The 14,642-nt window shown below is 40.4% G+C and overlaps 1 protein-coding gene across 2 annotated transcripts in view; it reads left to right on the forward strand.

The window, feature by feature from the left end:
- The window catches only part of lasp1 (LIM and SH3 protein 1), a 29,913-nt gene extending 17,794 nt beyond the window's left edge, over positions 1–12,119 (forward strand). Inside the window, exons 4-7 of one of the 2 annotated variants that reach the window (XM_005726156.1) lie at positions 4,001–4,123; positions 7,668–7,746; positions 9,335–9,432; positions 9,611–12,119. In XM_005726156.1, the coding sequence (XP_005726213.1) occupies positions 4,001–4,123; positions 7,668–7,746; positions 9,335–9,432; positions 9,611–9,784 (474 nt within the window). In that variant the 3' untranslated portion in view covers positions 9,785–12,119. The remainder of the gene's footprint in view (positions 1–4,000; positions 4,124–7,667; positions 7,747–9,334; positions 9,433–9,610) is intronic. The other variant, XM_005726157.1, reaches the window with a different exon arrangement.
- The last annotated feature ends 2,523 nt before the right edge of the window (positions 12,120–14,642 follow it).

A 14,642-nucleotide genomic window follows, 5' to 3' on the forward strand; every position in this document is an offset into this window, starting at 1 on the left:
TCTTGAACTGCTTGCAGTTAAATTTGGATGTCAAATCATAGAGTAAGTTTAAAATATTATCTCTGTCCACAAACTTGTTATAGTAGGCATTCCACTGCCTTAAAATTTGTCATTTTCAGTTTCACTTCTCCAAATAATAGTAAGATGTCTGGGCTTTGTATAATAGAATTCCAGGAACTTGTCTACGTCCACTAAAGTAAGCACAGAAAAACACAAAAAACAACACACATTAATGCAGACGTACACAAAGATTAGAACAAATCTTTCAGCACAGTTTTAGTCTCTAATTAGAAAAAACTATGTGAGAGGTACAGCTGTTGAAGCCTCTTTACTTTGGAGAAAGAAAACGACACACAATCCACCAGGAAACCTGAAGGAGAAGCTTGTTTTTGCAGCTTGTTGTAGAAGACAGAGCGCTGTACAGAGAGGCAGGCAGGGCATATCCATATCTTATCCAAAAGTCTGTGTCAAACACTAGAGATGAGTGGGGTGTGGATGTGACAGGGGGTTTTGCAGAGTATAGGGGTTTGGATAGCGGTCATATGGGGAGGGGGATGACTGAGGAATCAAGGGACAGATGGTGTTTTTCTACATGGATTGTGCATCCAAACAGCCCCCACAAAGACTCCATAATACTGAGAGAGAGTGTTATGCTAATGGTTTACTGTATCCAATAAGATCCATATAATAAATGCTAGTGCATGGCTGAATTTTAATCATTTTTTTTCTATAGCATTTCTTAACAGTTATAACATGCTTCATGATTTGAATGAAACACAAACATCAGAAATGTGCCTTAAATGCAGTAAATGCAGAGATGCATTCAAGCATGAATTCTTATTTATGATATAAATCGATGTTTAAAGAAAGGCTACCATATAAAACGAGTTTTCAGCAGGTGTTTGAAAATGAACCACTGAGTCAGCTGAACTGATGAATTGTAGATTTAGGTGCAACAACCTTAGAAGTGCCTCTGGATGTGAAAAATGATCAAGGAATAAGGTCTTCGCGGGTCTGCTGTATAAGGAGAAGTCTGGCCACTGAGAAGTACATGTGAAAAGTGAGCTACAAAAAACTGTATACACCCAAGTATTTGGGTGACGGTAAAGGTTTGATTTTCTCAGTTAAAAGGAAAAGTTTTGCTGGTGATGACGGGTCAGTTTAACCACTGACCTCCACAGTGGACGTTTCGGGGGCAGGAATTTCAGTTTTATCGAGGTTGAGATGGACAAAGAGTAGTGTGGGATGTTGTGACTTTTATTTCTCTTCTCATTTGCAGTTTAATGTCACAGTGGACAGGAAAATATGATTTGTGACAGGGGGGGAAAAAACACATGAGCCTTAAATTTGTCAAAAAGATTTTTTTTTTTTATTTATTTATTTTTTAAATCCCTTTAGCAAAGTTGTCACCTCCGTGCAGACATTTTTGTGTTTTTTAGCTGAAGGGGTTGATTGTGCTGTCAGTTCAGCAGACACCCTTAAAGAAAAAACATCCTGTTAACTGCTGAATCTTTTGAGCTAAAGTTGTGTTTTTAAGGGCGCTTTTTAGGTGTTTCTGTGTCATCAAATAAAAGTTGAGGGGAGGTTTGTTTGTGGAGATCGGTAACTGTCTAACCCCTCACCACCACCACGCTGCCGCTACTGCGTTGCTACGAAACCTTATTGCTATGGTAGCAGGGTTTGTCACACCTCATTACTAGACTTTGTGGGGGGAAGACAGAAAGAAACAAGACAGAAAAGGAGAGAAAAAAAACTAGAGAGAAACGAATTGGGAAGGAGGAGAGGAAGAGCTATGAATTGCACATGAGAAGAGACGGGACGGCACCAACCAGAAAGAGGGAGGAGTGTGTGGTGAGAGAGTAAGAGATAAAAGTGAAATTCCCTTAGGAAGGAAGGCTGGTGGAATGCAAATAGAAGCAACGAGAAAGATTATAATGAGGAAAAGCTCCAGCTCTATGGGATGACTGACTGTTGCCGTTGAAGCAGTAAAATATGAATGAATGAAAAAGGAGCACAGCAAGAGCAGAGTGTGGGTGGGGAAAGAAAGCAGAGGTATGATTGGAGGAGAAGAAGCTGTTGCATAGATCCCAAAAGACAAAGGAGACAGGCTTGAGAAATAAAAAAAACATTAGGGGGATCACATATTGAACAGAGAAGAGCAAGGAATGAGTGACAAAGGTGGGTCGAGGTCACATTAATCTTCTTATCTGTGTGTGCATGCCTCAAAGCTGTATACAATTCCTCACTGAACGAGGATCAGCTATAGTTTTGCCTCATTTTCTCAGTGGACGTCACACCGAGGGTGACGGCAGATATGGACCAATTACAGCGCATCACCTACGCACTCGTGCACATTAGCTGTGAATCACAGTAACATTGTGTCATCACAAGGCTCCGGGAGATGAGAGGGAGGATTGGTCACTGTATTGAGCAGTGTCAGGCATTATGTGGATATCTAGGGGAGAGGATGCAAGGGTGAAGCTTTGTTTCCTGGTAATGGACTGTGCAAGCAGGCGCCCTCAGTCTTGGAGGAGTGCAGGAAATCAGTGCAGTCACCATGGAGGCAGGGACAGAGTTTCAGTGTGGGGGGTGGAGTCTAAAATTCTCAGAAAAGATGACAGAGAGAAGCGCTAAAATGTGTTACAGCTTTAGTTCAGAAATAAAATGTGTTTTCCTGTTTCAGGTTTGTTAAGTGGTGTATGTGGTTGTGGCTTTGAGTGATCACCCACGGTGTAGCAGTGAGGGAGAGCTTTGTCATTTCTGATTCCCATCTGACGTTACATGGGCAGGACGTTTCCTCCTCTCTGCCCCTTAGGGTCAGAATAGGGTGGGAAGGCTGGAAAATAACACACACACACGCTGACACTGTTTGTTGCACAGTACCTCTCATTTTAACCATATATGGTTACTACCACGTCCTGCATGTAAGGCCTTCACTCACTCAAGCAGGCAGGAAGTTAACGTCACCACAGAAGACAAAGCAATATATGCAGGGCAAACCCTACTCAGTTTGTGCATACAACACAAACTGAGAGCCTATTTGATGCATACAAGATTATTGAATTTGCAGAAAACGTAAAATTTGACTAGTAAAGGCCAAAAGCAACTTTGTTGTATTGTCGTCAAGCTTATGCTTTATAGTGAGAGATATAAGTAAACAAATACAATTAAATGGTCATAAAACTATAATTAGTAGTTAATGTGATTGATCCAGTTTGTGGATAATTGTGTCCTGTAATTTTATGGGTGCTTTTCCTGTGCATATCAAACTGAAAAAAAGAAAAAATGTGAGACATCTTGTCGATCTCAAGAACATATTACAAAATAATCACATTCAGATATCCCTCTGGATGCAGGGCCCCGAATCATGTGTGGTGTGAAGGGAATTTTCAGCCTCAGAGGCAGTGTGTAGATTTGGGCTGCTGTTGTAGTAGAATCTGGTACATTTGTTTAAATTTCAGCTAGCCTTCTTATGGAAATACCCAAAAAAGAAGATGCAAAATATAAACGAATGTCAGTTTCCCAGAGACGACTTGTCAACATTATCATGTTAGTCCATCGCATGTTGTTGAGCTGTGGTTGAGCTGTGATCGAGCTGCCAATAAAAGAATTTTCTTCCTTCCTTCCAAAGAATTTTATAAACCCAAAGCTTTAGTTCAGCAAAACTCAGCACTGACATTAGCAAAAACAAGAATTTTATTTCACGATTTTTAGTTTTTGTTGCTTTTTACAATTTTATATATGAGTTGTAAATTAATTTCAGAGGTGCAGGAAAATACCAAGTCTCCATTATGAATCCTCAAAATGTTGAATATGATTTGTTGAAAGAATCTAGGTCACTGCATCTATAAATAACCATTTCCACTGCATTTGCTGGATTTTCCTTGTTGACTCACTAAACTGAAACTGTTGATGTCAATGTATAATTCATTTTACATGTAATTTGCCTTACGTGTTGACCTTGCCTTTATTTCTAACACGATCCTGTTTTGTTGTGCAGGTTCTTTACAGGGAGGATTTTGAGAAGAATAAAGGGAAGGGTTTCAGCGTGGTCGCAGACACACCAGAGATGCAAAGAATTAAGAAAACGCAGGACCAAATCAGCAATGTAAGCGTCACCAAAGCAAGTACTCCATTCACTCCACTTGTTTGTTTATTTCTCAACATCTTAATAATAAAGCAGACTGAATATTTGGAGCTCTTTCTGTGTTTCCCCCCCCACCCTGACAGCCTGGTATGAAGCCAGTCTGCTCTGTGTTGATTAGTTTCCCTGTGTGACTATAATCTCTTTGCCAATATTGAACTGAGGATTTCTTCTGTGGAGAATGATTGGTCTACATGAAGTACTCAGCAAACGGCTCTTCAGTTCTTTAAGATTTACTGATTTCACTGCTTTAAAGGGAAGCGGTGGCATTTTTAATCTTTTGGGTGTAAATTTTTAATTGGGACCAAAATGTTTGGAATGGGTCCAGTTATTGAGTGAGGACACTGTGAATGGCTACCACAACATAAGATTTAAGATCAGCCAATACGATTAAAAAAAAAATCAATATTTCTGCATTACCTCGTTGTCTAAAGACTTTTGAGAATCTTGAGAATCCACCAGACTCAGTTAGTCCACTCCGAAGTTCACTTGACTTAGTCTGAATTGTTTTCCACACTCGGGAGTCTACTGAGACAGCTACTGTGGTACTTAACTCGCTAGGTTCTCCATGTTGGTCAGTCATCTACTGTTACCAGTTTCAGTTACAACTCCCATAATTATTCATCTTTTCACTAAAATAAATACCACTTTATATGCATCTATCGATCTAATCTAGTCATCTATGGCAGCGGTCCCCAACCTTTTTTGCGCCACGGACCGACAATATTTTCACGGACCGGCCTTTAAGGTGTCGCGGATAAATACAACAAAATAAAACTAGTACCGGTACCGAAAAAAAGAAGATTTATTCATAACACACGTGAAAAGACCCAGGAAAACCGAGTTAACGATAAAAACGATAACAAAATAACACTGAAAACCGATAAAAACCCTGAAAACCATACATTTCACACCTGAGCCTCAACTCTCGCGGCCCGGTACCAAACTACTCACGGACCGGTACCGGTCCGAGGCCCGGGGGTTGGGGACCGCTGGTTTAAGATATGGCAGCCTGCTTATCAAAATGTCTCTTACTAATGGATAAGCATTGCTAGGCAACTGAGCATGCCATGATTGTTGAGTGCAGCATGGGAAATTAGAAAATTGTACAAGGAAAGCAAAACAAATAATTTGTTAAAAATGTAGCAATTTATATTGAGGAAGGAGCAACAGCACCAATCCTGATAGCAGGCATCTGCAAAACAACTGTAAATCCCAGGGGACAGCTGTCTGTGCCACGCCAGGCTGTAATCACAACAACACATTTTTATTTTATTAGCATTTTTACAATCTCTGTTCAGATGAGTGTTTTGATACTGTTTTAGAAATAATCTCAGCGCGTAATAACTTGCCCTTAAACACGTATTACATGACCTTTAGCGAGTGCTGGAGATGAAGCAGAGTAGAGAAAGTAAGTGGCAGAAAATGTGAAAAATTAAAGCCAAGGTTTATTTTTTTATTTAAAACAAAAAAACTTGATTTCCTTTAAAACACTATTTATTATTATTTATTTAAAACTAAAAAAAACTTAAAACTCATTATGCTTCAAATGAAAGCTTTGGAAGCCACTAGAATAACGTGGCACATTTTTGTCATCATTTTCTGTTACATTACCTAATTGGTCTCACTTCCTCCAGCTCAAGCCTCAGAGAATTTCCCCAGATTAAGATCTCAAGTTCTACAATTTTTTTGTATACTGTTGCTTTTAAAATCCTTTTGTCCTCTTACTTGCTCTTATTGCTCCTTATACATGGTAAAGGAGTTCTCTCCCATTCACTTTTCATTGGGTCCAATCGCCTTCACTTTCCTCTCCCTCTGCCCCTGTTATTGATTGATTTGCCATTTCTCTGTAAATATACGACAGGAATGTAGAAATGTTTATATTGTTCACCTTGTGTCCCCCAATCTGCTTAAGTCAGCTGCAAAGACCTTTCTTTCTATGTGAAACAAACTGACAAAACAAAGACACCTCTTCATACATACCGAGCTCTGCACTGGCCTCGCTAATGGCATAATTGGTGTGGAGGGTGATGGATAATTACAGTTTTCATGTGATGAAGATCTTGCATGTTGGAGATTAAGGAAGTCAGCAAAGCAGGAAAACAAACACATATATTATATGCGTTTATGGGCGCGCACACAAGCCACAATTTCACTGTTTAAGGATAGATTTAAGCGCATCGTGAAGTGGCTTTAGTTGAAGCTGATAAACGAGACATCTGCTTGCAATCAATTTGTCATTCACAGCCAATCATAAAGGAGCCACTGCAGATGAACATTAGTGTCTTTTATTTCTCTTCTCTGGACACTGAGAAACAAAGTGCAATAAACCCTCTTCTAGTCTCATCTCTCTGTTTTGCCCTTCTCTTTGCCACATCTCTCGGTCCATCCTTCTATATTTCCTGCCACCAGCAAAGATTGAGATGAATCAGGGGGGATGGTCGGGGGTAGTTCAGCAGCAGCTAGGGCAAGTCCTGTAAATCCACACACAAACACACCATCTGTTCAACCTGCTTCTTCAAAACAAACTAAAATAATCTCTCTCACACACTCTCACTTAGCATATTGCACTTGAGAATAGCCACTGTGTTCTCCCAGTCACTCGCTTCACTGTCCTTGCACAAACACTCCGTCGTCCCATCCAGTCGGTGAATACACTCCTCACTGACGCCAGCAGCACAGTGGGCTCTTTGAGCATAAGCGGGAACAGAATACAGGGTTGTAAATCTTGACCGAAGAACTGTTGAGTAAGTCTGTTATCAGTCTGGTAATAAGGAGACGGGTTAAATAGAGCAGTCACTCAGTTTCTGTTTCATCAGTGCTGCCTGTTTGATTTTGAAACACTGAACACAGCCTTTGTCGCACTGGCTGGAGAAATGGTCATAAAGTCTGCCTAAACATCTAATTGTGCTGCTTTTTTGTTTTTGTTCAGTTATAACTCAGCGTATGGCTTACAGAATGAAAAAAAATCTAGGTTTTCTCTATTCACTTACACTTGAGACTGTAGTACTTTAATTTAAACTTGATTCCATTTCATATGCTTAGTCATACAACCCCACCCTTCTCCTTTTCCTCTCAGTAGTTCCTTTTGAGTCTTGCCCTGTCATTCCAAGCGAGTGTGTAAGACTCGGGGATTTGAGTGACTTGTTCTCTGTACTCCTCCGCTGCTTTTTTTTTTTTTTTTGGTGTGCGTTTGTGTGTATGTTTCACCTGTCTGATGTGTCAACAAGCCGTTGCTATACACCTACGTCCTTACACTGCTTCCGGTACCTGAGATGTCATTTCCTCTCAACATCAAGCTGCTTCCCTGAGCATTTGCTGCAAATAGTGCGCCCCACCTATCTCCACAGACACTGAGAAGCTAGAGAGCAAGTGGGAGACCCCTGGTGGATAGAAAAGGAACTGTACATAGCTACAAGTCCTTTTTGAATCTAGAAAAGACTTGAAAGGATTTGAATCTCCTAAGAGAAGGTGCATTATTCCTCATCTTCATGAATGACCTGTTTGTGTTTGTGCATTGCAGATTAAGTACCATGAGGAATTTGAGAAGAAGAAGATCGGAGGAGAGGGTCCACAACATCTGCCAAGCAACCCCAGTGCAGGTATGACCAGCAATTACTAGTAAATGTAGCAGAGAAGTAGAAGGCAGAAGTGAAGAAAGCACAGTCTGAATCCACAAAAATATCTGTGTAGCTGGATTCTGAACTGGAAAATGTACATGAACTAGAGAACAAAAAGCCTTACGTTTTTCTTTAGCTTTCTTGGCTTGTCTGCGCTTGGTTCCTCCCTCCCAGAGGCTATAGGAGCTCAAGTTCTTCACTGCACTCCTCTGCTTTTTAATCTTCTTAGCCATAAATGACTACATTACTGCAAGCATAATTCTGTTTCACAATCACAGCCGAAATCATAATTGTACATAATCTGTTTTTATTCATTACTCAAGTCAAACAATTGTTTGCTGAAGCTCAGACACAGAAACTTTGCAGTAATAATTGCAAACAACAACAGGAGCAGTTATGTCAGAACAGTGCTTTCAGCATTAGGAAGAGGAATGACTAGTCAGCCTGCTATTTGTATTTCGTGTGCCAGTTCGACACCTTTACACAGAAGGTCATTGTTTAGAGGGTTGTGAATCAAGAGCATGCGTGCCTTGGCTTGCCATGTAGGGTTTGTTTTTTTAGCATTTACTGTAAAAGAGCTTTTGCACAAACAAACAATAAATACACAGCTTGTATGCATAAAAAATACATGGAAATGAATATCTAATTATAGACTGTACTGAGTCAATGTTTACAAACTTCTGAATTTAGCCTTTGTGGAGCTTTTTACATTTTCTCAGTGTTCAGTAGTCAGATTTTTCTCAGTGCTTTTTTTTTTTTTTTTTTTTTTTTTTTTTTAAATAAACCTGCGTCTTAATATTCCTACACGTATTTATTAGTGATTATAGTCATTTATCTAATTATTTATGGGTCGTGTACCTGAATTGTGTAGTTGTGAACTTTATGTATGTGCAACCTACTGTGTGTAACCAAGTCAGGTCATTTCTGACCCCATTATTTTATACAGGAGAACATTTTAATAGGTATTGTGTTTATATTAACTATACTGTTACCTGTTAAGCGAGATTTTTTAATTTAATTACAGTTCTGTCATTTTTATGCAAATATGGTATTGTACAAACAAAATGACCTTTTATTTACACAATTTATTTATTGTCTCTCGCTTCTTAAGACAGTTTCTCTTCATTTTAGAACTGCTAGAGCAGAAATGCATTTTAAACGGTAACATGTGTTTGAGTGGCACCAAAACAAAGATGAGCTGGTGACTCTTTAATAACGTTAGCAACAACAAATTGACTAAAGTATTAAGAGTGTTTTGTTTTTATTTTTCGCATCCTTTATTACTTTGTTTGTAGTTAAAACAAAATGTATGCAAACATCTTGAGCTTGTATAATAATTAAAATATTTTTTGTATTAAGTGATCCCACCCTCCTTAATCCTTGCCACAGCAATGGGCAAGTGCTCTTAAAACTTTGCAAGGTAGCAGAATTTGATGCTACTTTTTATGATTTAAAAAATCACAGAGCCGCATACAGCCATAAATGACCTTTTGTGTAGGTTAAAGCACCAATTATAAGTAGCACTGCTTATGATTGTAACTCCTTCATTATCCCTGTACTCCTTCACCAGGTGGTTACCAGCAGCCTGCAGCCACTCAGAACTACCACTATGATCCTGCTCCTGAACCAGTGCGCCAGGCAGCCGCTGCCCCGCCTCCCAGTGCTGGGGTACATCCTTCACTCTTCTAATTAAATTCACCGATTCCAAAACCTAACAAGAATCAGAAGATTTGTTGTAATTTAATAACACAAAAGCAAAACACATTCTTTCCAAGATGATTAAGCTCATTGTCAGCAGACTGTAACCGTTTATAAACTAACCAAGCTCATTCTTTTTTGCTGACAGAAGCGATACAGGGCAGTATATGACTACTCTGCCGCCGATGAGGATGAAGTTTCCTTTATGGACGGAGATGTGATCGTAGACGTGCAGCAGATTGATGAAGGCTGGATGTATGGCCGCGTGGAGCGTACCGGCCAGCAGGGCATGCTGCCTGCCAACTACGTGGAGGCCATCTGAGCTAGAGGAGAAGAAAAAGAGGGAGAGAAAAAGGAGGAGATAGAGAAAGGGAGGGAAAGTAGGAAAGGAAAAGCCCAGTGCCATCTCATCTTAGCGCCGCTTTCTCTTATTTTTACTCTTGTTCCCTAACCTGCCCTGAGAGACCCTGAACCCCTTCCCCCTCTACATCCCTGCTCTGCTCTCACTGTTCGCCAGCCACAGACACACACCCTCTATCTAGCTGTCTGTCCTTCTGTCTGTCTATCTGCCTGCCTGCTTCTCTATTCGTCCGTCTGTGCTAATGTCTCTCTATTTGGATGTTCGTCATCCTCTTTGTCTTTATCCCCATCCTGACTCCACTCTCATGCAGCTGCAAGTGGGAATGGAAAGTCCTCAAAGATGAATTCACAGTTCATTGCAGTATGTCAGGGGTCCGTGCCGTGTCACACAGCTCCATCCTAGCTACGCCACTTAGCAATCCTACCACTAAAACATGCAAAAATACTGAAGAAAATGTTTGTTTGTTTTTTGAAAAAAAGATATCCCTGAAGTGAGTAAACCTGCAGACACAATTCAGTGAAGAAACTAGCTCAAAGTGTGTTTGAATGGCGTTTTAATGGGTCCATTTACTTGTCTTTTTCTTTCTTTAATTTTGCAGCGTGATCTTGGCCAGACTGGAAAAACAGTGTATAGAATCTCAGTCTGTCTTAGCGTGATTTTTTTTTTTCACTTGAGTACATTCCTTTAACCTCCAACGCTGTTGCATCAGTCAGCCAGTTTTCAGTCTTAACAGAGAGGTTTTTTAAATATATTTATAGATGGACACACATCTCGCCAGTCTGCTCAAGTAGGCACCCTCATGTTCAGCACTGTGCTGTTGTCAAACTGGAATAATGACCTAACTGTAGAGCACCTCCTGTTGAGCCTTACACAGGCTTCCTGGATACAGGAGGGATCAGGGACACGTTAGGGGACTTCATCAGTCTTTCTCTTGCAGTTACACTGAACACACGTCTGCATGTACAGTATACACGTTTATTCCTGATTTTGCAGCCTAAATGCCTTCAGTCCTGTGAGAATCACAAAGATATGGTGATCAAGATTAAGCTGTTTTGGGGGGGAAATGGCTCTTCCCCTTTGCTAAGGAAAAAAAAAATCACCATCACAGAAATCCTTTATAAAAGACAAGGCCAAGCACAACTCGATATTGTGAATCGTTTATTTGAAATTCATTCCACCATTTTTGAAAGAGTACATTCCAGTCTTTTTTTTTTCTTTTTTTTTCTCATTTAATGTGAGATTTTTTTTTATGGCTGTGGTAGATGTTGTCATTTCTCTCGCTCTTTTCTTCCTGAACTGTCCTTGTTGTTATTAGATGTTTGTTTTGAGAAAAAAAAACAGATCTGTGTATTTAATAAATAAACCAGCAACTCAGTTTGCAAGACAGAAAAGGAGTATTTATGGAGACTCTTGTAGTCACTGTATTAGATCAGTCATGGGATAATTACTTGGAGTTTCAGGACAGCGCTAACTGCTTGTTGTTAAAGACAGTTTCATTGTTCTGCAGCTTCAAAGAAGGGAGAATTTAGAAAAAGAATCATTTAAAATACACCTGAAAGTTGCTTTTTATCGCATGCTCTGTTCATTTTAAAGGCAGGTGCCACCTGAGCCAGGGCGGCACATGTGCCAGGCCAATCCCGACAACAAGCCAGCCACCGCTCGCTGGCAGCTAAATGTTGAAACTGGTTCTTGAGCGTAAAATGAAGCGTTTGCGTTGCTGGCTCTTCCACAGAAAGACTGCGACACAGTATTTCTGTTAAAACCATAACACGTGTAATTGTCATTATTGTTGCCATTCCTCTGTGGTGTAAATAATGTCACAGGCCCCTGACCTTATGCACCTTTCCCCTTTTCTTGCAGTTTCATTCTCCTGTGATGCACTGTGACTGTCACAGACATGAGCGATCAGGGTGGGGCCATCCTTACAGTGGAGCTGGGGAGCGGGGAGGGAGGGGATTTCGGCTTCATTAAGTGAAACAAGGCTCTCACTATGTAGCTAGATGACATTGTACAATTGTATATGTATCATAAATGTAAGTTAGGGGGAATTGTTTTTACAGGTCACGGTGCTCTGGGAAGTGGCTTGCCTGCAGATAAAAGCGTTTCAATATTTTTGTGAATGTGGAGAAGTTCTGTGATTTTTAAAAGCTGACTCACGGTTGATGCACGTTGTCAGTTGGTGTTGAACAATCAAACTCTCTAATGTCATGAATTGTGACAGTGCTGATGGAAAAAAAAGTCACTGAATTAGAAAAAAAAGACTCTTCTAATCTTCTAATAAATGAGAACGAATGAACACACTGTACAGCATCTTTCCTGCATTTTGCATTAATCTCTATTCGACAACAGGATATTTGCAAAACAGACGCTAGATGGGAAAGCTGGTTTAGAGCTCACGGTTGTGTGTATCTCTGGGGTAAATTGAGGAATTTTGTGGTTTGGCTTTGAGTGAAATGATTGTTGTTCCTGGCTGATGGTGCATTTGCTCAAATTTAATTATCAACGAAACTACTCACACTGGTAGATTCCGGATTGCGTCCAGTCCAAACTTATCTCAAGTGTGTTGATTGTTGTTAGGTGGTGGTGTGGATAAAATGAGGGAGGGAGGGAGGGGGGGGAATGGCCAAAGACAGCCAGTATTGTTTAAGTGTGGCTCAGGATGGATTTGTTAAGGCACTGTGTGTGCGAAGATGTAAGCGTGCGAGGCTGGGGGGAGAGGGGGCGACTGAGGGTGGCGATCCTCTCGATTTCCCAGTCTGTGAGAGGCGGCAAGTTGTTTGTCTGACCTGGATTTTAGTCAGGAGTTAACCTCTTTGCGCCAAATACCGCTCCTCTGCTCTGGCATCACTACTGAACCCTAAATTCATATCATAACCCTGCTTCCATTCAGTTTCTGTCTTCTTATGCTGTCCAACCTCCTGCTGCAGTCCCTCTTTCCTCCAGCCTTCATCGTAGGCTCCTGCTCTTCTGATGAATCATTCCCTGCTTCTATGATACTGGTTATATACTGTAGACTTTGCAGAGTGAAATCATATAATCCACAATTGCAGGTTTAGCATTCAGACCAGTTTTTGTGCATTCCATCTTAAATTGTTTTTGATATAATTTTGTTATTTTTTTAAAGAAAAAAAAAACCATATGCATATTGACATACACATGTATTCAACACTCTGAATACATCCTCAGATTAAGGACCTGATATCATCTCCTGTTGCCCTGATACAGCACTTCAAATTGTACTTATGATTCTGCAGATTCAATAAAATGTCATTTTTTTTCTCAAGACTGCTCCGTCTGTACAGTCTCTTCACTTGGACACATGAATAGCAACGCAAACGTAAAAATCTACATAGGTGTGCAAGGCCCTTTTTCAGCAAATGTCACATTATGTCGCTTCTACGAATTTATGATGCAAAAAAGGACAATTGCTAAATAGGAAAACTTTTTCATGTTATGTTGTCATACCTAAAAACCATTGTGCTGATTAATGAAGTAATATGTTTAGCTGAGTCTTTTGGGGGTTTGGTTCTAAGTCTCAAAATGGTTCATTAAAGGACCTTCATTAGCGTGCTTGTGCTAATAAATTCAAGCTATTCCACGTGGGACAAGAAGAAACAGTATTTCATACAACAATTTTCACCACTCCCCTTGCAGAAGAGGGAAAACCGGCTCCAGCCAGAATTCAAAAGAAGTGGGAAACACTGGTGCATAACTGATAACACAGGCTCCTCAGAGTCTCTAATTTAAGACCTTGAGAATCTGGCAGGTCCTGAACTGCTAGCTTTATTAAATATGAACTGCAAAGCACCCTTCTCACCATTCAAGAAGTGAATCAGGAATGTTTCCATATCTAAAACCATACTGGGTTTGCACTAAATCAGTGGAGATGCCCTAACCAGGGAGAAATGGATTAATATTGTCCCTCATTTGGCAGGTCTGTCAGAGAAACTCAGAACCGTAACAGCCCAGTGTGCTTCAGACCTAACAACACAAGATGAGACAAAACAACACATGTGTACATTGTGCAATGTGTTGAGGAGCGTTTGGACTTTTACACGGGCGAGACCAAAGAACCACGCGTGACACGTCACACAACGCAGTATACATCTTCAGCTAAAGCAGAGAGGACACGGGAATAAAGGAGGCTATTTATGTCCACACTGAATGACCGCTGTTAGACTGCTGGTGTCCTAGAGCACCAGTCATCAGTCACCTATAACACAGTCTGGAGATCCCTTTCCAGGTGATTCAATCCCCACTCACACCATAACCCATGTGACCTTAATTATTTCCAACATGACATGGTAGGACAGTGTCTCCAAAGGGATTCACAGCTTGGCCTCTGTGACAGTAATGACCTACCTTGATTCACACCTGGGCTCATGTAACTCACAATGACAAAGATGGTGACTCTCAGGATCTCTTCAATGGAGACAATCCCACAAGGGGTAAAATACCCAAGACTCTCCATTAGTTTCTAGAACTAAAGAAGCCACTTGGATGGGAAGTAAAATGTCTTCACAAGCAGAAAGAAGTCCATTTGCATTCATTTCAAGTGCTTAAAAAAACACAAAAGACCTCAAAAAGGAAAATTCTGAACCTATTTGTGAGAGGTGAGACAACTGAAAAGATGCTGGGGGGAGTTTGATGACCTCTTTCAAGCATAATGGGGGGGAAATGTGGTGGTAAATGGGAGATTTGTGCAGATTAAAAAGGATGTTCAATGAGGACGGTTACTGCTCCATTAGTCAACAAGATTTGAACATAGTTTGATTGAAGCCAGTTTACTTATAAAGCAGGAAAAGGTCAAAACGATGTA

This window comes from Pundamilia nyererei, unplaced genomic scaffold (assembly GCF_000239375.1).
Source record: "Pundamilia nyererei isolate P.nyererei 1_Seehausen unplaced genomic scaffold, PunNye1.0 scaffold00018, whole genome shotgun sequence".
NCBI classification, from domain to species: Eukaryota; Metazoa; Chordata; class Actinopteri; order Cichliformes; family Cichlidae; genus Pundamilia; species Pundamilia nyererei.